Source organism: Pyrgilauda ruficollis, unplaced genomic scaffold (genome assembly GCF_017590135.1).
Source record: "Pyrgilauda ruficollis isolate IOZ18807 unplaced genomic scaffold, ASM1759013v1 scaffold11, whole genome shotgun sequence".
Lineage (NCBI taxonomy): Eukaryota > Metazoa > Chordata > Aves > Passeriformes > Passeridae > Pyrgilauda > Pyrgilauda ruficollis.
The window spans coordinates 3,736,792-3,757,175 of NW_024509210.1; the positions used below are offsets into that span (position 1 = coordinate 3,736,792).

Consider the following 20,384-nt stretch of genomic DNA (forward strand, 5'->3'; position numbering starts at 1 on the left):
CGCCGCGATGCGGGGCTGCCCCGGCTCCCCGGGGGCGGCTCCGGGCCCCCGCCCCACGGGCCGCCCGCCCGCAGGTAACGGGGCCGGGACCCGCCATTCGGGGGGGGAGAGTGCGGGGCGGGGCGGCCGGATGGACGGCCGGACGGAGCCCCCGCAGGGGCCGCTGCCCCGGTTCGGCCCGACCCGGCTCCGCTGTGGGGCGGGAGCTGCCCCGGGGGCCGGGGCGGGGGGCGGCAGGGTCAGGCCGGAGCCCGGGGCGGCTCTGCGCGGGGAACGGCTTCGGGAAAAGGAGCCGGAGCGGATCGTGCCGCCGGCCCGGGGCGAGCGCATCGCTTGCGGTGCCCGTCGCCGACCACCACAGCCTTGCGGTGCTGGCTGTGGGGCCTCCTGGTGTGCCCTGTCGGCATCCGGTGGGCGCTGGGCGGTGTGCGACACCCGCACCTGCCGCGGGCACATGGCAGCGCCATCGGTGTTGGCCCCTTCGGGAGCCCGGCAGCCCCCGGCTGTGCCCATTGCGGGCAGCTCGGCGGCTGCCCCGGAGCGGGGCACTGCGGCTCGGCCGTGCGTGGCATCGGGACGGCCAGGGCGACCTTCAGTCCCCTCCTGGTGCGCGTCACTGCGCGGATGAGCGCTTCCCGTCGGAACTGGCCTGCAGCTGGAAGGCGTCAATGTGTAACGCGGGGCTGTGGGCTGGCCCCCGAGGGCGTGGGGAGAGGCGAGGCGAGCAGGGGGCTATAAGAGGCCGTCCATCCCCACGGAGACCCTGGCCAAGGGGCACGGACGGGCGGAGGTGCTGAAGGGAAGCCTCGCAGGTTGCGATGCGTAAGGAGGCGCACGTCGTGCTCTCGTGTTGCAGAGGAGCTCGCTGGTAAAACATGTTGGCCGGTGGTTTCTAGCGGCGCCGGCTCACATCTGCCTGCATGGATGCGTGCTAGTGACCGACAGGGACCTAAGTCGTGCTTTCGGGGGGGTTTCCATCCGCTCTGGAGCAGTGAGGCTCTGGAAACAGGTAGGACTGGTTCTGCTGAGCTGACAGATTTGTGCAAAACTGACTGGTTTATGTGCTGCCCCACTGATGCTTCTTAATGTAAACTAATTTTGCACAATAGAAAAACATTATTATGTTGTTGGTAAGTTTTGTCCTGGTGTTTCGTTTTGTTTTAAATTTCACACTTCTGTCATCCGTGAGAAATAGGAGGAAACATTGATATTGACAACTCTCTTACTTAACTCACAGAAGGGCAGGTAGAGAAATGAGAGAAATAGGCAGACCTGAATATTGAGAACTATATATATATATATATATATAAATATATCTATGTCTTCAGTGTCACAGAGGAAGCTACTGTAGTTAGAACACCAGTTTAAGTCTGATGTCGTGGAAGTACAGATGCATCTTCCAGAGAATTTAATACAATGCTTGTGCTGGTGTGTCAGTACACATGCAGGTGTTTGGAAATGATCAGTGTGTTTAAAAGCACCTATCATGTACCAGTCTCATGCTCTAGATGTTACTTGCAAGCTAAGGGTAGCAGAAATTTCAGATGATAATTGCAAGAACTTGCCTGAAAAAGAAACAGAAATTTACAAGAAGTCTGATTCAGCTTAAAATGAGAGATGTTACTTTTCTGGCTGGTACCGTCTTGATTTGCAGCAGTGCCTTGCAAAACTTGACGAGCCCGGTGTTAATCACGCAGTGTGTCTGCTGACATCAGCTTTCTTTGCAGCCATGTGCTGCTCGCAGAAAGCAACACACTCACCCGGGCTCTGGCTGCACAAAGAACAAACTGGAAACAATCACATTGCTACTGTCTTTCTCAAGATTCCCTTTGCCACAGATTAATACAAGTTGCTGTGCTGAGGGCTAATGTTTCAGTGGTGCTCATGTTCTTTTTTTGTGCTCATCTGTCATCTTTAAGCCAAATTCTAAGATTTATAGGAAGGGAGTTCAGTGTTGTGATAATGGTGCTCAGAGCAAAGCAAATAGTTGCAGCCAGACACTTCTCTCTTTCCACATTGAAACTGTTGTTCAGTTTGTTCTCTAGGGTTTCTTTTTGTTGTGGTTGGTAAAGGCTTTCATCAAGCAGCTCTCTTCCTCTGATTCTTATTCGCAGTGAGTACAACTCACTGAAAAGCTTTTTCTCACCAAATTTCAAGTTACTATTCAGTTCTTTATGCTTCGTGTCTCTTTTTCAGTATTTTTAATTTAATTTGGTTTCCTGGAGTCTGAAACAATATCCCTAGGCTTAGTGAACAGTAAGTTTTGTGAAACTGTTCCCACCTGAATCCTGAATCTTAAACAGTTGTTCATCTGTTACCAGGATCACACAAGTCTTCCCGGTTGGTTCTGAGAAAAAAACCCAAAACTATTGACTCCCCTCACTCCCTTCCGTGTGGGCTTCTGCTTCTTCATCTTTGGTGTCCACATTTATCTTTACAGTTTGTGTCCTCCTTCTACACAGATAGAAAATAGTGAAAGGCACTTTGGATCCCTCCCAAGTCGATGCACAGCTCTGATGTCCATGCAAATGAAGGTTTAATTCTCCCTGTCAGTTCTTTTCCCTGCTACCAAGCTACCACAGTACAACTTGCTCCTTTTGGAGAAGCATTAAATAATGTGCCAGTAGAAAGTTGACATCCATGGTCCCAGCAGTGGCTTGGTTGTGCAGGACATCTTTAACTATCATAGCAGAGGGCTCTGGGGAACAGGCTCCTCATGCAGGTCTGGAGCTCCCTGCTTTCTGTGGCCTTCAGGGGAGTTAGAAAATACCTTAGTTTAGGTATCAGGCACACAGCAGTGTGAGGTGAAGGAATTACCTGCGAAAACAGGAAGGGAAGGAAAGGGAGGAGAAGGGAAGGGAAAGCCAGGTCATTAGAAACTGACCCTGGGATTTTATAGACCTGTTATACCCCAGAGGATGATTTCTAGAGGGGAAATGATGGTGGTTTTTGCTTTTTGCTTGACAGTTGTGGATTGTGAATGGCTTGGGACATTCAGAGAATAGAGATGGTTGATACCTAAAGTTTTGTTATGTAGCTAAAAGATGCAAAAGAGATCTGTGATGCAAAGTAGGAGTTGTCAGCATGTAGAAGGTCAGCACTTCTACTGCTGTAAATTTGGTACAGTTGGTTAAATTCAATTATACTCTGCAGCACTGCAGCAGGTGACAAATTAATCCAGAGCTTTAGTCTTTCTATTAGAAGAGACTACGTGACCAAAGATTACAAAAACTTTTTTCCTCTCCTGCCCAGTCCTTGCTTCCTTCCCATGAAATGTTTAGAATAGCAGAACTGAACTCAAGAGTTGTCTTTGTGCTAAATTTTAGGGCACCAATATAATGGAAATCAATGTAACAGCTAAAATGTGTTTGTTTTCAAAAGTTTATTTTTAAACAAATAGGAGTTGAGGCTATTCACTGTCTACCTCCATTATTGTAGAGTTTTTCTGAAAACTTCCTTGCTTTGTCTCATTGTCTGCTTTTAAAGCTGTTACTTATTTCCAATATTTTTTTCCTCTAGGCAGGGACAAAACAAGCCAAGTGAAAATCACTTAATTCATGGAGAGATGGATAGGTCACCTCTTGGGGACTGCATTCACATAACTCAAATATTTTGTGTGGAAATACAGGCATCCCTTTTTGTGTAAAGGGTGTTACAGGAAAGTGCCTATGACTTCTGGCTATCCCAGCTGCCCCCCTTGCATCTCTCAGGATCAAGGGACACTCACCAGGCATCGGAGTGAGTTACAGCTTATATTTATAAGCTGAAACAAATAACTTTGTAGCATTTGTAACTGGGATTGTTGTATCTTCAAGGACAGTCAGAATATTAAAATTGTAAATCACTCCCAAAGGACCCAGGATGTCAAAATGTATTTTACATTAGAATGCGATGTTTTTGTTATTTGAGGGCTCAAGGCTGCTGTCAGATGTTAATTAATTGCAGGAGATCAGTACTTCTCCACTGAGATAACTTGTTTGCTTCTGAAGTTCCTCTGAGAAGATTTTAAAAAGAAGAAATGTCATGTGAAGCCACCATTTTTTCACAGTTGTGTTAACTGTTGCGGTGATATGTTGGCTGAAAACTTGCTTTGTTCTTTTCTGCAGGTGGTTGTCACATGAAGGCACCTTTATAGGAAGCTGACAGATTTTTGCCATCATCTGTGAGTATCTACCCTCAAAGTAATATTTAAGTGCATTTGTAAACTAGAACTGGCCTTTTTCATGTCTCTATACAATTCCTCAAAATTTTATACTATAGAGGTTTTGTTGAGTTTTCCATGCATATGCTTAAAAATTGCCCAAGAAAAGGGTGTGAAGATCTCAAATGAGAATTCTGTTATTGTCTGCATGTTTTCCCAATTGCTTTCATACAGCAGTAATTTTTTTCCATTTCCTCTGGGTTCCTAAGTCAGAAAGGCAGTGCAATGCATTTATTTTTCTGCTTTGCCTCTTGGGAGTCTCCCAGAGCAGAGCTGTTACTGCAGCAGTCTTAATGCTTAAGCTGCAGTGTGGAGATGGTCCTTGAGAATATTTCATGAAGAAAACAGGGTAAGATCTTACCTCTTTCTATCTTCCAGGGCGAAGGAAATAAAACTATTGAGAATCATATATCTGGTTAGTGGCAGAGCCAGGGGCAGAGTATGTGTTTTGTGCTCATCACTTGTGCAGATTTCTTCCTGTAGAGAGGGAGGGCAGGCTGGCTGTGTGCACAGGGAGACTCCAGAGCAATGTAGCCTGGAAAACCTCTAAATCTGCTCGATTTTGGAAGTATTGATCCCTACATCACACGCTAGTCTTGAGAAGATGTGAGGGTGGTGGGTTATTTGCAGCCATAGATACACAGGGGATGGATTGAGCCATGCCCAGGAGCAAGGTGGTATTTCTGGAGTCCAGGCAGTGATTGCCAGTTTGGGGAAGGCTGATGTGTGCCAACTGCACAGAGGGCAGACACTCTCACAGGTTATAGCAGATTTTTGTACGCATGTTTGCTGCTGTCGTGTCTTGGCATATGAGCCACACCTGTACACAGTCTTAGAGCTCACTTCACTGATATATTGAAGTGATTTTTGGATGCTGCTCTCTACACATTGCTTCGTTGACAGAGCAGAGTATTTAACTGTTACTACTGCCAAAATGTCAGTCTTCCTCTTGATCTGCCCCTCTCAGAGTGTGCTATCTGTGGCAAACACCTTCGTGAATGGAAAGATACTGTGCTGAGTTTGGAACTGAGTACAGATTTATTGCTCCTTTTTTGATATTCATGGCTTTAACAGCAGGTGACCGTGGGTCTCTTTTGTTGAACCGCGGCAGATATTATTGCCTGAAGTTTTCACAAAGCCTGTTTAGCACTCAGCAAATGAAATGCCTTTCTGTCACGCAGTGCAGGTGTATGCACAACTCATGGTGCTTTAGGTGCTGTCGTTGTTAGCCAGCAGAGGTGCAGCGTGCCAGTCCCAGTTCGCTCTGCCTGTGTGCTGTGCTGCGGCTGCTCATGCAGCACGGCTGAACCCAGCTGTGCCATCTCTGCACAGCTCCCCTGTGCCCACAGCCCTCGGCCAGGCACTGCTCTAACACTGCTCTCTTTGGGGTTTGTCTGCACAGGTGCTGCCCTGCTTCTGCACCCAGCTGCCAGGATGGTGTTTCGGAAGCCACCAGACGGAGGCTGGGGCTGGGTGATTGTTGTCGTGTCCTTCTTCACCCAGTTCCTGTGCTATGGATCACCGCTGGCGGTGGGAGTCCTGTACCTAGAGTGGCTGGATGCTTTTGGAGAAGGGAAAGGCAAGACTGCTTGGGTTGGATCACTAGCCAATGGAATTGGATTGCTTGCCAGTAAGTGCAGAAGCAGTATCTCTTTTAAATTGAAACGTTTCCAATTGATGCTTTTGTCTGTGTGTGCTTTTGGAATTGAATCAAAGATAGCTGCAAATGAGGGTGATGCACTTTTGTTTTAGATCAGGATGGGTAAGAAAATTACATTTATAGTTTCATTTATAGTTACATTTATGCATAAACCAGAGGAATATAATGATAAAAGAGCAAGAAAAATATTCCCTTTAGAAAATTCAAACTGATTGTATTTGAATAAACTAGAAAAGCCACACTGGGAAGCTAAACAGCAATTTTGCTGTGCAATTTTTTCTTTTAAATGAGACTTTAAGACTGACATTTACATTATTGTATCAGAGGAAGCTGTTAGTCCAAAATGGTTCAAGTGCTTTATGGAAAAAAGTCAATAAACTTGTTACCAATTTTTCAGCTCTAGCAGTAATCCTACCAGTGAGGGTGGATGAGGGCTCCTTTGCGTTCTTTATTTGAGAAAAAGCTCCCTTTGAAGGCTGGAAAGTCATGGGTAACAGTAGCATTAAATAAAGCAACTTTACTGGAAGCTTTTCTCTAGTAAGACGTTGTCACTTGGAGAGTAACAGCAGAATTTTAGGAAAATAAAATGCCACCTTGAAAATTCCTAGGTTGTTGTTTTAAGATCAGGCATGGGTGTTTACTGGGTCATATCACTAACTTGTGTCTTTCAAAGATTTACCATGGGAGCTGTTATCTATTTGCTGGATCTGGAAAAAATTTCTTGTCAGCAGGGCAGCTGCTACAGGCAAAAACAATAATGTGGTTTAATGGACAAAATGCAGCTCAGGATGCTGAGGAAACTCCTCCTCAAAAGAAAGTTGATGTTCTAATAGCAATACAGACCTGAATAAAGAGCACTGCTTTGTGTGGCCCTGGAACTGACCAAATACTGGTGTCACACCTGTGTTAGGGTTTTTTACCACCAGGCAGAAGAGAAATGGGCAAAGGCAGGTGGATCACTAACCACAGTAAAACTATATTCAGTCTCAGGGTGTTGTTGGATAAAGGACTGTGGATTGTTCTTGCATCATCCTTTTTTCATTTTCCTGTGTTATGGATAGTAACTCCTGCTATTCATCAAGACCTCAATATGCTTGAGTGAAAGAGAGAAGTGAGAGGAAAATAATGATAAACAAGGTAATTACTGACGGAAAAACTAGGCAGAAGGAAATTTCAAGAGAGCACCCTTTTAGGAGACCAGAAGCCTCTGGCTTTAAGAGCCTCAGTCCCCTTTCCCTTATGTCAATATCGTGCTAGTTTCCAGATTTTAGTGCCCTTTGTTTTGCTACTGTGAGCAATTCTCAGCAGTGTGCTTTGTAGCTGACTGGTTTTTGGCTGGGGTAGAGTTCAGTTTCTTCTCAGTGTCTGTGTTTTGGATATGTGCTGAACACAGGGTTGATAATGTAGAGATGTTTTTCTTATTGGTGAGCAGGGCTAACAGAGCCAAGGTCTTTCCTGCTGCTCCTGCTGCCAGGCTGGTGAGGAAACTGGGGCTGCACAGGAAGTCAGGAGGAGATAACCCAGGACAGGTGACCCCAACTGACCAAAGGGATGTTCCATGCCATGTGACAGACAGCACACTCAGTATATAAACTGGGGGGAGAAGGAGGAAGGGGGGATCTTCTGAGAGATGGCATTTGTCTTCCCGAGTCACCATCACATGTGATAGGGCCCTGCTGTCCTGGAGATGGCTGAACTTGCCCTGCCATGGAAAGCAGTGAATTAATTCCTTGGTTTGCTTTGCCTGCATGCAAAGTGTGCTTTGCTTTCCCTATGAAATTGCCTTTATGTCAGCTCAGGAGTTTCCCAGCTTTTACCCTTCTGAGTCTCCCTGTTCCTGCTGGTGGGGGAGTGAGATCGTGGCTGTGTGGGCTTGGTTGTGGCTGAGGTTAAACCATGACAGCAGCAAATGGAAACTCCTGTGATGAATAATAAAAATCAAAGGTGCTCTTGTGACTGATTTTGGTATGGAATAATTAAATGAAGGTTTGACAGGTTAAGAGGAGTGCTGTCTGTCCATGTGATTTTATTCTTTCAGTTTGGCATTCAGAAGCTTAATAATCATTCCTACCCTTTATGCCTTCAAAAGAAAGTACAGGGAGGGTCTTTTAATTACATTGATGTTATCAGAGTTGACTGAAAACAAAGTCTATGTTCCCAGCTTTACCTAAAATGAAAGATCCCGCTATTTGTCAAGCTGGGATCTGACCCTAATGATAAATGTACTAAATTTCCTCCCTAAAAGTATGCAACCTTATGATACAAGTTGTTTAGTTTTAGTTTTCAGCTGATGAATAATGTTATCTTTAAGTGGTACATTTTGAAGTGCCCCTTGATTAGTGTGATGGATGTCTAGAGAATGTAACCAAATTACTTCTAAATTTTCTTTAAAGCCTGTAACTTGATACAGTCATTTTGCCAAGACTCCCACACTTTTAATTAAGGCACTACTTGGAGACCTTTCTTCAGAGGCTCTTCTGTGAGCTTTTTTTCAACTTAACCTCACCTTTCTGAAGCTGTAGATGCCAGACTGGAAAAGGAATGACAATTATGGTAGATTAGCAGCCAACAGACAGGAGATAAATCAGAGTCCATTTTCTTAGGAAGACTTTTCCAATTGATAGCACTGGCAATCACATCCACCAGCTTCTGTAACAGAGAAAGTTAGGACCAGTGACTCTGCTGTATTAGTACTGTCATTTCACCAAACCCAAGAAGATATATAAGACATCTGGCCCAGAAAAAGGTTCTCTGTCGTGCCTTTCTTCTGTTCATGCAGTCTGAAGCTTCTTTTTAAGCCACTGATGCTGGTGAGCGCTTTCATGTTTACTGCATTGGTATCCTTTCTAAAATGTTTACTTCTGACTTACGTGAGAGCTAAACTTAGACTGGAGACACAGAAACCCAGTACAGCACCTTGTTTATTTGGATTCATTTCCTGGGCACCTGGTGTTCGATTTCTGTCCTTTTGCTTGCAGCACAGACGGTGTTGCTGAGGCCAGTGCCCAGCCTGAACTGGACTGTTCACCTCTTCATCTGGGAAGGGAATGGGGCAGGGATCTGGCTGAGCTCCTCCTCACAGGATGGCTTGGGTCATGACTTTCTGTGATGAAACCTTACGGAGCAGTGCAAGAAATGTGCCTAGAAGAGTGAAAGACAAGCATCAGTGTTGTTGTGGAAGGCAGAGGGGAGAGCTGCCCTGCAGAATTAGGTTACGACATTGGTCAAGCTGTGGCATATGGGGCACAGGGCTCTGGGGCTTGTTCAACAGGAAGAAATTGAAAAAGTTTAGTAGGTTTCCCTTACTAAAACAGGCCAGAAGAGGATATTATATATACTCTTGAACATCATGTATTTCTTCTGCACCAAATGTTCTTAATTTTGCGTCCATTTGGAGCCTGAAATTAAATTTAATCCATGTTCCACTTGTTAAAATCAAAACAAAGACCTTGGCGCCTGTAATTGGCACCACAGCTGTTTATAGTAAGAGTTGACTTCACAGTCCTTGGCATAGGAGGAGACATCAGCAATGTCTCCATTCCCACTTCCCTTCATTAATGGAGGGAGAGCAAAGGGAGGATTCTCTCTTGGAAGGCACGCCTTGATAATTTGATGGGATGTTTCTGCTGATCTGAGGCATTCAGTGCTAGCTGCTTAAAAAGCTTAATTTAGTGTTTTCAAGAAACAATTTTACTACTCTATATCTGCTTTTGCAGCATGTACATGTTTTTGAACACACACCTCACACGGACATAGCCCCCACTATGTAAGGTATGGATGCTGTAAATAGCTTGTGCACAGGGGAGAAGGGTGTCCCCAAGATTCCTCTGAAAAGAAGCCCAGTTCATATAACAACTTTTTTTACAAGGGGACTGTCTTTCCAATCAGCTGGGGGTGGGTTGCTGCCCAGTGTGAAAAGCTTTTTTTCTGATCTATATTCATATCCAAAATACAGGCATTTGGAGAATATTATATTTATTATAACCAGGTTTTAGAAATGCGCTTAATATGCAAAACATATTCTTGTATTCTGTCCAGTGGATTTTACATGCTGTCCATGACCATTTTTTCTACTCTGCAGTTTCAACAGGCTCGGACAGATGCCCAGGTAGGGTGGGTCAGATTAATGCAGATGATAAGAAAAATAACTCAGTTGTCCAATATAGTTTGTTTAGCAAAAGGTTTTGTGTATGAGGTGAAGGAAGGAGGACCCTTGAGATCAGTGAGTGGAGGGAGGGAGTGTTCTTTTGCAGAGTTATTTTTTTACTTTATGTGAAGATATTGAGGAAGAAAGTGCTAGTTCTTGACGTCCATAAAACAAAACAACTTTGTACTTGTCAGGAGATTAGCATATTTCTGTAGATTTAAGTTCCTGAGTGCAGCAGGTGGCTTGTTTTTATAGCTCAGGAAGGACTCACTGACACATTGTGATCTCACAAAGGGTAAAATATTTAATTCAAAATAATCCTAATAAAAATACCAATGTACAAATGATCCCTCCTAGGTGTTCTTCCTCCTTGGTCCCTCTGTATGAAGATCTCCTGTGAAAACTAATCATCCTTCTGTTTCTCCTTTCCATTTTGTCTGGGGATCTTGTTGACTGCTGCCCTGATATTTGTGATGCTGACTGCGAGCTGTGACAGGTCGTGTGCAGAAGAGCAGTGCCTGTTCCTGTGCTGGGTCTTTCTTCCTAGAGTTAGCTGTCATTCCAATAAACTGTGCTGCTATCTTTTTTTTGATTGAGTTTGGTCTAGTTTTAAGATACATCATTTGGAAAGGAAAAAGCCCTGAGGATTTTATTTGTAAAAGAGGTAAATATTTGTCAATGTCATAAAGTATTGTACTAGTTCCAGTGCTAACCCCTGGTGCTGCTGGCAAACTGAACAAAATGCTGGCTTAAAAGCTATTTTTCATGCTTACTATCAAGGATTGCCACTGGGTTTTTTTTATGTTGTTCATATTATGGTGGGAGTCAGCTAATGAAAATCCTTATGCTGCCTGAAGATCTGTTTCCTATGTGGCTGTATGCAGACTCCTGCCTTCCTCAGAATGCCCAATTTGAGCAAAATCCACAGGGCAGGTCTCAGTCCTATTCTGTGAAAGTTGGATTTTTACTAGAATTTACTGCCTTGAACCCATTGTGCTTCAAACATTTGTAAAGAATGACAAGTTTGTGTACAGTCAACTCCTGTGCAAATACCATGGTAATAACTGAAGGTGCTGTGCCTGGTGGAAAAAAAAATTCCAGTGCTATGGGAAACACAGAAGGGGCAGCAGTGCAAGGAGGCAGGAAAGGACAAAGATGCTGGTTATCTGGGGGATTTTCTTTTGTGACTCATTTTCTAGCAGAGTGATGAGTGTGAAAACTGTGCCTAGTGTGAATGGGAAGATGAAGCAGTTTTTCTGCTCAGCTCAGAGACCTGTAATAATTATTTTAATGTTTACACTGGCTCTCCTTCTTATAAGCAGGGCCGTTGCTGAGTTGCCAGATGTCTTGCTGTGTGAGATGGCAGATTAATACTGAGCTCACTGGAGCAGGTTCTTCAGTTTTGTGCAGCTTGTTTTCCATGTTAGAGCGAAAAGATCTCTTTGTACTCTTTGTTCTCCTTTGGGATTAGATTTTGTAAGTGGAGAGGCTGGAAGAGGATCTCCTTGGGCCTTGTCAGGGATGCTTTTGATCATGTTCCAGTGGAGATGTCCATGTCAGGTTATGAAGCCACATCCTTCAGCTCTGTGTCTCTCTTGTTCTGGCTTGGGGTCAGAGGGTCCAGTTTCACCTGGGATGCTCTAGTAGGGGTCAGTGATGTCTGTACCAGCAATACCCCACCAGACTGGACAGAGACCTTCTGAGAGTGGCTGTGTCAAAATACAGAGAGCAGGTGGAAGGGAAATGCTGTTTGTTTTAGCAAGGTAGTAGGTCAGAAATAAAGAATAGAAAGAGTGCAAATTCCTCTGCTTAATTGTATTATGTTAACACTGCCTTATGTTCTTTTAGTGTAGAAGAATTCTTTCTATAATACAGAGTCAATCCTTTGTTCATTTTTAAATCCTGTGGTTTTAGGAAACATACCAATCTTAATGTGCCAGTTCTAGTAATTAATTCTAAGAATCAGCAACAATCTAATGTTCTTAGCTTTTGTTCTCAGCATGTTACTCTGCCCAGGTTATGCTGGCCAGCTTTCATTCCCACAGTGTGCTGACTCTTGAGAAGCAGTAAGTGCTTAGATCTTCCTTTTTCATTGCTTCCAAAATCCAATTAAACCTTTCTTTCCTGGAATATTTTCTTGATTCCTCTGTAACTCTGACTCTTTGCCTGGATAAGCCCCAGCTCAGACTCACCCCCCTTTATGTTCCCTGGGCAGATAGCTCTAATGTAGGGCAAAAGTTCTGGCCTGCCTTGTCTTTGAGGATCATTTCACCTGCTGACAAGTCTTTGCTCCTGCCTGCCTGAACTGCTTGTCCCGTGGCTGGCAACCACAGGAAAACCTTGCCTGCATTCCCAGCTGCTCTCTCCTGTCTACAAACCTAGGCAAGCACCATGCCCAGGCTCCAACTGTTTACCTCGTATCACCTTTCTGGGCTCACCTCCCATCTGCTGGGAAGCTGTTACGTGAGTCAGGGAGCACTAACCTTGACAAATGGCAGACTCCAAAATTACTGCTTTTGCAGATTGAATCCACCGTGGCGTGTATGTGTATCACTTCAAATGAGATGCAGATGTTGTAAGGTGGTTTTTGTTTGTTTGTATTAAATAATGGCATTCATCTGTGTATCTAACTTCTAATCTTAAAGCTGCTGAGTTTAGAAGTGAGGCTAACATCTAAGTTTATGTATGAAGGTTTGGAACTGCAGGGTTTCAGATAAGTTGTCTTTGTCCCTCGCTGGTTGATTATTTATGCAGGGCACCAAGCTTGCACGCTACTTGAGACTAAAAGGTGTATTCCAGGTCACACAACTGAGAATAAGTGCTTGTTCTACAGTTTCTGTGAGGAGAGAACTGGCTGAATAGAGGCAGGGTGTGAATTCTGCCTCACTTTGTTCTTGTTTTGAAAAACAAAGAGAGCTAAGAACCCAGAAATATTGGGGAGTGAACCTGAATGTTGTTATGGCTGCTTCCAGTAGGTGACTTGTGTTTTCTGTAGTTTTACAGGAGAAGCAGAGATAGGTGCTGGTGTTTACTTGGAATGTTTTTGCTGTTTTTTCCTTCTAGGTCCTGTCTGCAGTATATGTGTATCATCTTTTGGAGCAAGACCAGTAGCTATCTTCAGTGGCTTTATGGTGGCTGGGGGCCTCATGATGAGCAGTTTTGCACCTAACATATACTTCCTATATGTTTCATATGGGATAGTTGTTGGTAAGAAACACCTTCCCTTCATTTTGAGACTTAGTCTTTGTTATTTTGAGTGTTGGTTTATGAATATGAAATGGGAAACTCCTTCACAGAGGCAGTGGTAGTCTGGGACTTGGTTTATCAAGGAATACTTTACTTTTGGGCAGAGGGGGATGCTGCATGGGCAGGCTGTTACCATGTAGTAATAGATGAAAACAACATAAATGTTCATGAGGGTTTGAAAACAGTTTGTCCTCTGTTGACATAATTGTTAGAGATGGAGAAGCTGAGGTTTTACCTAAGGGCTGGAATCGAGCAAATCTTCTGCTGGCATGAAATGCCAATCTTAAAGGAATAATATCTCTTCTGGAATTTTGTCACATAATCATTCTAATTTGATAAATTAGGGATCATTAGGGAGCAATGCTGTTCTCCACAGAACTGGATTGAACACAAAATGCTGTGCTGGAGGCATGCAAACGCTGCTCTCCTGGCAGGTGCTGACCTGCCCTCTGTGTGCCGTGGGTGGCTTATCAAATTAACTGTGTCAGGAATTTGGGCACCTCTCTGGCCAGCGGGGCCCGGCGTCGTGCTGGCCGGGCACGGGGCCACGGCCAGGGAGCTCTGCCCAGCTCTGGGGCCAGCCCTGGGCTCAGAGCCCTGTAGCCCTTCCACGGAGCACAGAGCTCGGCTGGGAGCTCCTCAAACCGGCCTGCTCCACCCAGGCTCAGCAGCGGGGACGGCCAGGGAAGGGAGGTGGCACAGTGCTGAGCCAGGGTTAAAGGGTACCTCAGCACTCAGGGTGGCATCACCTGGGGGATTTATTTCCTAGAGGATATAGCATTTTTTATATCTAATTCTTTTTATCCAGGTCTTGGATGCGGCCTTTTGTATACTGCAACAGTTACCATCACGTGCCAGTATTTTGACAAACGCAGAGGCCTTGCACTCGGTCTGATTTCAACAGGTAGGACTTTTTGTTGTCATTCTCTCCAGCTTTTCAGCTCTGATACAGCCACCGTTACCCTGGCAATAAAAACCAGAAGATTATGTTTTTCTCAGTAACTTAAAGTTACTACTTTCTTAAATCAAAATATCAGTAGCAGTGTAGGGGAAAACTGAGGCTTGAGACAAAATAGTAACTACACTTGCAGGTTTATGCTGTGGGCCATCAATATAGATGGGGAAAGGATATTCACTGAAAACAGACTCGTGTAGCTTGGGCTGCATGCCATGGATAATGAGGGGAAACATTCCATAGAGAACTCTTTTTCCTCTTTGTTCTTGCCCAGGATCAGAGGTGAGAAAGAGATTGGAGATGCAGGATATAAATGCTGCATCACCGCTACCTCACATTAGCTGTACCTCTGCCCTTTTTAATGGCCCGAGTAGAACGGTTACAGATGGCTCTTGTGCCATGCCTTGCTTTCTGTGTGCCATGGAGCGTCTGCTCTGACCTCTTTTCTCGAGTAGCTGTCAGTGAGGAGACACAGGATCAGTACAGTCAGTGGTGTGAGATACTGACACCACATCCACACAAGCTGAGTGAACAGGAGCTTCTGCAGAAATGTTTCTTGGGATCATTTACAGCGGCTTTGTTTTGCATTCCAGGTCGGTTGCCTTAAAGCCTTATCTTATTGTGCCCTGGTTAATTTTAGTACTTGGAAGGCAAAACAAGCATGGATTTTGTAATTGATTTTTCCTCTGTTTAGCAGCAGGCAGTCTTCAGCAAATAATTTTAAAGTTTTTCATATAAATTGACTTGAAAACCAATGTTCTGTGTTTGTGAGAGGACACCCACTATTTAAAATGGATATGTGCTCACTTCAACAAAGAGCCTTTTCTTTAAATTACTGGGGTTGCATTAAATGCTTGTGCTCCTAGTAATTTCTCCCTCTTCAGTGTTTTCTTCTGAATGGCCACATTTCTCAAGTGCACATTTAGTCCTGTAGAGCTTCAGAAATGCCTTTGGAGTAAAAAGCATACTCCTTAAACACCAGGCAGTCAGGTGCAAAACAAAGGGCTGTTTCTAGGAGGGGTCTTGGTGAACTGCTGGCCTCTTTCTGCCTGGGAGGAGGAGTGGCAGCAAAGAGAAGAAAAGAGAAAAAGAAGAAAGCAGGAAATTCTGACTGTGCTAACTCAAAATGGTGCTTAGAGGGATACATGTATATGAGTGCAGGGCAGAAGGCTGGCTTATTAGTTCTTTGATGTTTTTAATCAGATATAGTATTGATCCTACTTGTTTGTGAAGCGTCTGCTAGTGTTATTTGTCACAAAGTGTTCAGATATTTTGAGACATTTTTTATGTTGTGACTACTCAACAAAGAAACTGTAACTTCAGGAGGGATGATAGCTTACTGGTTCATTAAACTTGGGAGAGAGGAGCACAAATGGATTACCATTCCTGTGGCAGTGTATTCATAGCTGCTGAATAGTGGAATTTTGCTAGAGTTGAAGAATGGTCTTGGTTCTTCAGTTTAAACCAAACTTATTTTTCTTTTATAGGCTCAAGTGTTGGACTCTTTATATATGCAGCACTGCAGAGAGAGCTTATTGAGCTGTATGGACTGGATGGGTGTCTGCTAATAGTTGGTGCCCTGTCTCTAAATATATTAGCATGTGGCAGCCTAATGAGACCTTTGGAATCGTCCAGTTCTCCTCCACCAGAGAAAATGTTTGTGGACAAAGTCCCAGATCAATATTTTGTTTACCATGAAAAGGAAAAGACCGTGGAAGAAAACATTAGCATCCTTGAAAAGGGCTATATTGATGAAAAATCTGTGAACAATGTGCCTGATTGCAAACAGGATAGCATTTTGAATAAGAATGCATTGAGTTCAATAAATGTAAATGAGAAAGACACTTACAAAAAGAAAGTTGTAGAACAGACAAACTTCTGCAAGCAACTCGCCAAGAGGAAGTGGCAGCTCTATTTGACCTACTGGAAGGAAACCATGGTTCTTTTCAAGAACAAAGTATTTTCAGCTCTCTTTGTTGCCATCTTGCTCTTTGATATTGGTGGATTTCCTCCTTCTCTGCTCATGGAAGATGTAGCAAGAAGTGCAAATATTAGTGAAGATGACTATTACATGCCCCTTATTTCCATTATTGGCATTATGACGACTGTTGGCAAACTTATTTTAGGAATCCTGGCAGATTTCAAATGGGTTAACACTTTATATCTCTATGTAACTACCTTATTAATGACAGGAGTGGCCTTGTTTGCAATTCCATTCGCCAAAAGTTACCTTACATTAGCGATGCTTTCTGGGATTTTGGGTTTTCTGACTGGGAACTGGTCAATTTTTCCGTATGTAACAACAAAGACTGTGGGGATTGAGAAACTGACTCATGCCTATGGGATATTGATGTTCTTCGCTGGACTTGGGAACAGCCTCGGGCCACCAATTGTAGGTAAGGTGTAGGTATAAACTGAACATGAGCTTGTCACAACCAGACACAATGCTTTTGCATCTTTAATAGTTAGGGAAAGATGAAATCAAAACCTGCAACAAAAAATAAAAGCTTTTGTTTTTTGGCCGATTATGTTTGTAATTTGTCTTTGAGGGAAAACACATTCCATGTCAGACAGGTCAAACAGCATTTTAGGTTCGGCCTATTTAATTTTACTTTATTTTGCTATTTGGGTGTTTTTTAATTGCTGTTCTCTATGTTACCAGTGCTGTGTCACGTTTCACTGATGGGCTTCTCTTTTATCCCACCCTCAGGCTGGTTTTACGACTGGACGCAGGAGTACAACACTGCTTTCTACTTCAGTGGCTTTTGTGTCCTGCTGGGGGGATTTCTCCTGCTGTTGGCAGCGCTGCCCTGCTGGAATGCCTGCACCAATCAGAGCTCCAAGCTGCCTCCAAATACTTACTCCTACAAAGTTGCATCTAACGCTTAGGTGACAACTGGAAAACACTTTGCGCCTTTTTATATTATATAGCAAAGTATTTTAGTAATTTTTCACTTATTTATGAAGCCCACAAATCCTCTTTCCACTAGAAAAATTCCATTGTTGCTTGTTGTTCGGTTTCTTCTTCTATTTCTTTTTTTTAATATTATTTTTAAAAACAGTCTTATTTTGTGTACTATGCACCGTGTTTTCAGCCTTTGTCTACTGTAATTTCCTTTCCCCTGTAAAGGGGATGTTCTGCTGTATTATCAGCTGTACTTTTTTTAAGGGGGTTTGGTATGGAGGGGTGAAAACTTTGAAGCAAAAATGGAGGCTTGTTCTTTATAGGAGAAGGCTGGCATTTCTGCCTCCTTCCATAGGTCTCCAAGTTGCACAATTAGGCTTTACAAAACAAGAATTTGCCTTATTAAAATGTAATACTGTGGCAAGGTGCTTTTAACTTCATGCTTAGATTAACTTTTTTGTCTTTTTAAAGTTTCTCCAATTTATGATTAAGTGCCAATTGTGGGAGGGAGAAGAGGGGAAACAAAATCAACCTTGTGTTGCATAACTGAAGTGAACATTATGATGAAAGTAAAGATTCTTATTACCACTGCGACTAAGAACCATGTTTATAAATACTGCACATTTTGTGAAGCCTGTTTATAAAACTGTTGAACCAAAACCTTTTAAAACCAAGGAATAAATGTGATTGTTGAAACCGTGAAAGGAAATGCTGACTTGGTTATGAAGTTCATAATCTTTTTATCAAGGTTGGAGACATGCTCACTGAAGCTCAGAGGTGAGTGTTGCTAAGCAAGGCACCCAAATTCTGGTGGTCCTGGGGGCCTCTCTTGTTGCACAACCACAGTTCAGTGGATTGAAGCTGCTGCAGAAAGCTTAATAGTAGGGCTTTTAACAAGGTAGACCTGATTAAAAAGGGGAAATGGTGACAGCAATGTCATCTCTGCTGTCCTTTTTTGAAATGGATGTAGCAAGCAGAAAAAGCAGTAACAGAGGGCAAGAAAAAGCATGGGGGAGGGCTAGCAGAAGAGTTTCAGAGAAAGCTGATGGGGAAAGAGTTGCAACACTTGAACACCAAACAAGTCAGTGAGAGAGAGCCCTTGAAACCTCTTGTCTCTCTAGCTGCAGGCTACCCCTGCGTGCGTGCTGGGTTTTGCTGGCGTGGCTGGGGAACACCGTGTGATGATGAAGCCTTTCCTGAGCCAGGCAGGTGCTCCAGCAAAGGCAGGATGACTCGGCTGCCTCTGCCCTGCCCTGTGTGCCCTGTGCAATGGCTTTTGCTTACAGAGCTGCTCTGGTGCCAAGGCTGTGTCTGCGTAGCAGTGACAGATCTATCCATGGGTGGCACGTCCTGTGCGCTTCGGCTTCTCGCTGTAGGTCTGACGTTTTGTGGAGAGTGTTGCAAGGTGAGGTGGAAGCTCTGAGCCCTGAGTTACAGCCTGCAAATGCCTCAGTAGCTCTCAGCAGTGCTGTGGGCTTCAAGTGTGTGATATGATTCTGGCTCATGAATAATTCCCAAGGTAAAAGCCAGGCATGTAAGGAGCAGACTGTGCTGTCCAAGTGCTGTGCACAGAGTTACTGTGTTTGCACACCTCATTAAGCAAGAGGGATGCAACATTTGAGTGGGGCAGACCTATGTGTGGGTAATGTTCCCTCCTCTGGTCCAAGGCAGGAAAATCCAGCTTGGCTTCAAACAGTTTTTGCTGTTGTTTGTATTAAAACATGACAAAGATGCAGTTAGTATGTCTCTCTATTTTTTTTTCATCCATTTGTCAGCTGAGTGTAACTACTGTGTGGGTTTTCTTCCTGGTTTGCTTATTCAATGCCTGTGGAAAGAATATTGAGTATGCTGGATAGCCATAAATGCAACTCCAGTCCTAAACTGGAGTTCTGGGTATCTGATTTGGATAAGCACCCATTTAATGTGCTCTTATGGCAGCTGTAGTCATATTTCACCACATGTATATAAAAGTAATACCATGTTTTACACATCTCAAAGAAACTGTGGGGATATCCTGGGTATGATCAGGGCACGTATGCCTTCAGATTCTTCTTTTAAAAGCTCACTTCCAACAATACATTCTGAGCTCTTTAAATATGAAACTGATGTTGAATTAGTGGTTGTTCTGAAAAAACGCAGCTGGAATTAATGCAAATGATTAGGTGGTATGTAGCACACTCTTGCAATGGAAATGGAGTCTATTATTAGGCAGCCTGATATGTGTGGAAATATGATTAGTGATCTGTAACAGTTTCCTGATGTAACCCTACCCAGCAGTGAGGAAAGAGCCCTGACTGTTATTTTATTTGCCACTTCAAGCAATATGTGCTAGGACTCCTTGCCCCAGCCAGCTGAGCACTGTGATTTTATTTATCTTGTCTTTAACTGGTAAACAAGACCCAAGATTTTAATGTTTTGATTTTACTTTTCTAGTTTTGCAGGGCTCCTTTCCAAGAAGATATTTCCAGAGATGCTGGAACTTACATTTTATCTGAGAGCCTTTCCTTCTGTCTTCATGCTTCATTAAAATCACAAACCCATAGGTTCAAATGTGTTTTAGAAGGTGGCAGGACAGGTACGATGTGATAATCTGTGCCTTATTTGCTTGAAAAGTAGGTCATCAGCATTCACAGAGTGGTGTAGGGGTAGGTAAACAGTTCTGCCATGTAGAATTCTGGATTGTCTTGAGTTTTATAGTCCCTGACAAACAGATCTGGAACAGATGAAATGAGATGCTTAAGTAATTACTCTTTATTGTACAAGATAAAGCTATTGTTTATTACATAAATTATTCAGTTACTGTGGAGTCAGTCATGAATAGAACATTTATCTTCTTTTTTGCAGATCCTATGGAAGTTTATAATAGTTGCCGAAACACAAGACAAATGAAACTGTGAAATATTATTAGATTTAAAGTGTACTCTGTGCCTTGCTAAATTGATGGGCTTTATCATTAGCTGCAGAAAGAGATTACATTCCTTTGGTGGCTGTTAATTTTTCTACATCATGCTGATCCTGGATTCCTGCATCCAGCACTGACATTGAACAATGTGCTGAGTAAGAGCTATAAAAATTGATGGAGATGTTTGCATCGCATTAAACTGACATGGAGGTATTTTTTTATTGGAGAGATATTTTATTTCAGGTCATTCAGGAGGGCCTTTCACATACACATATGGTGAATATGTTTGGCTAAGCATGATACCAGACAGATTAAAAATGGCAAAATTAGAATTTATACAGAAATCCGTTTGAACAGGACAGAGGAAG

The 20,384-nt window shown here is 43.5% G+C and overlaps 2 protein-coding genes across 7 annotated transcripts in view; both read left to right on the top strand.

Annotated features, from left to right (window-relative positions):
* SLC16A9 (solute carrier family 16 member 9) overlaps positions 1–17,818 on the top strand; it is an 18,782-nt gene extending 964 nt beyond the window's left edge. For 2 of the 5 annotated variants that reach the window (XM_041474516.1, XM_041474508.1), the window contains exons 2-7: positions 4,107–4,162; positions 5,604–5,831; positions 13,072–13,215; positions 14,063–14,158; positions 15,697–16,605; positions 16,920–17,818. In XM_041474516.1, the coding sequence (XP_041330450.1) occupies positions 5,636–5,831; positions 13,072–13,215; positions 14,063–14,158; positions 15,697–16,605; positions 16,920–17,098 (1,524 nt within the window). In that variant the 5' untranslated portion in view covers positions 4,107–4,162; positions 5,604–5,635 and the 3' untranslated portion in view covers positions 17,099–17,818. Of the gene's footprint in view, positions 1–8; positions 75–872; positions 1,010–4,106; positions 4,163–5,603; positions 5,832–12,569; positions 12,589–13,071; positions 13,216–14,062; positions 14,159–15,696; positions 16,606–16,919 lie in introns of those variants that run through there. The other 3 variants (XM_041474500.1, XM_041474491.1, XM_041474521.1) reach the window with 3 other exon arrangements.
* Positions 17,819–17,962: 144 nt separating this feature from the next.
* Positions 17,963–20,384, top strand: part of FAM13C (family with sequence similarity 13 member C) — a 124,174-nt gene continuing 121,752 nt past the window's right edge. The window contains exon 1 of one of the 2 annotated variants that reach the window (XM_041474470.1): positions 17,963–20,226. The gene's annotated coding sequence lies outside the window, so the exon portion shown is untranslated. The remainder of the gene's footprint in view (positions 20,227–20,384) is intronic. The other variant, XM_041474480.1, reaches the window with a different exon arrangement.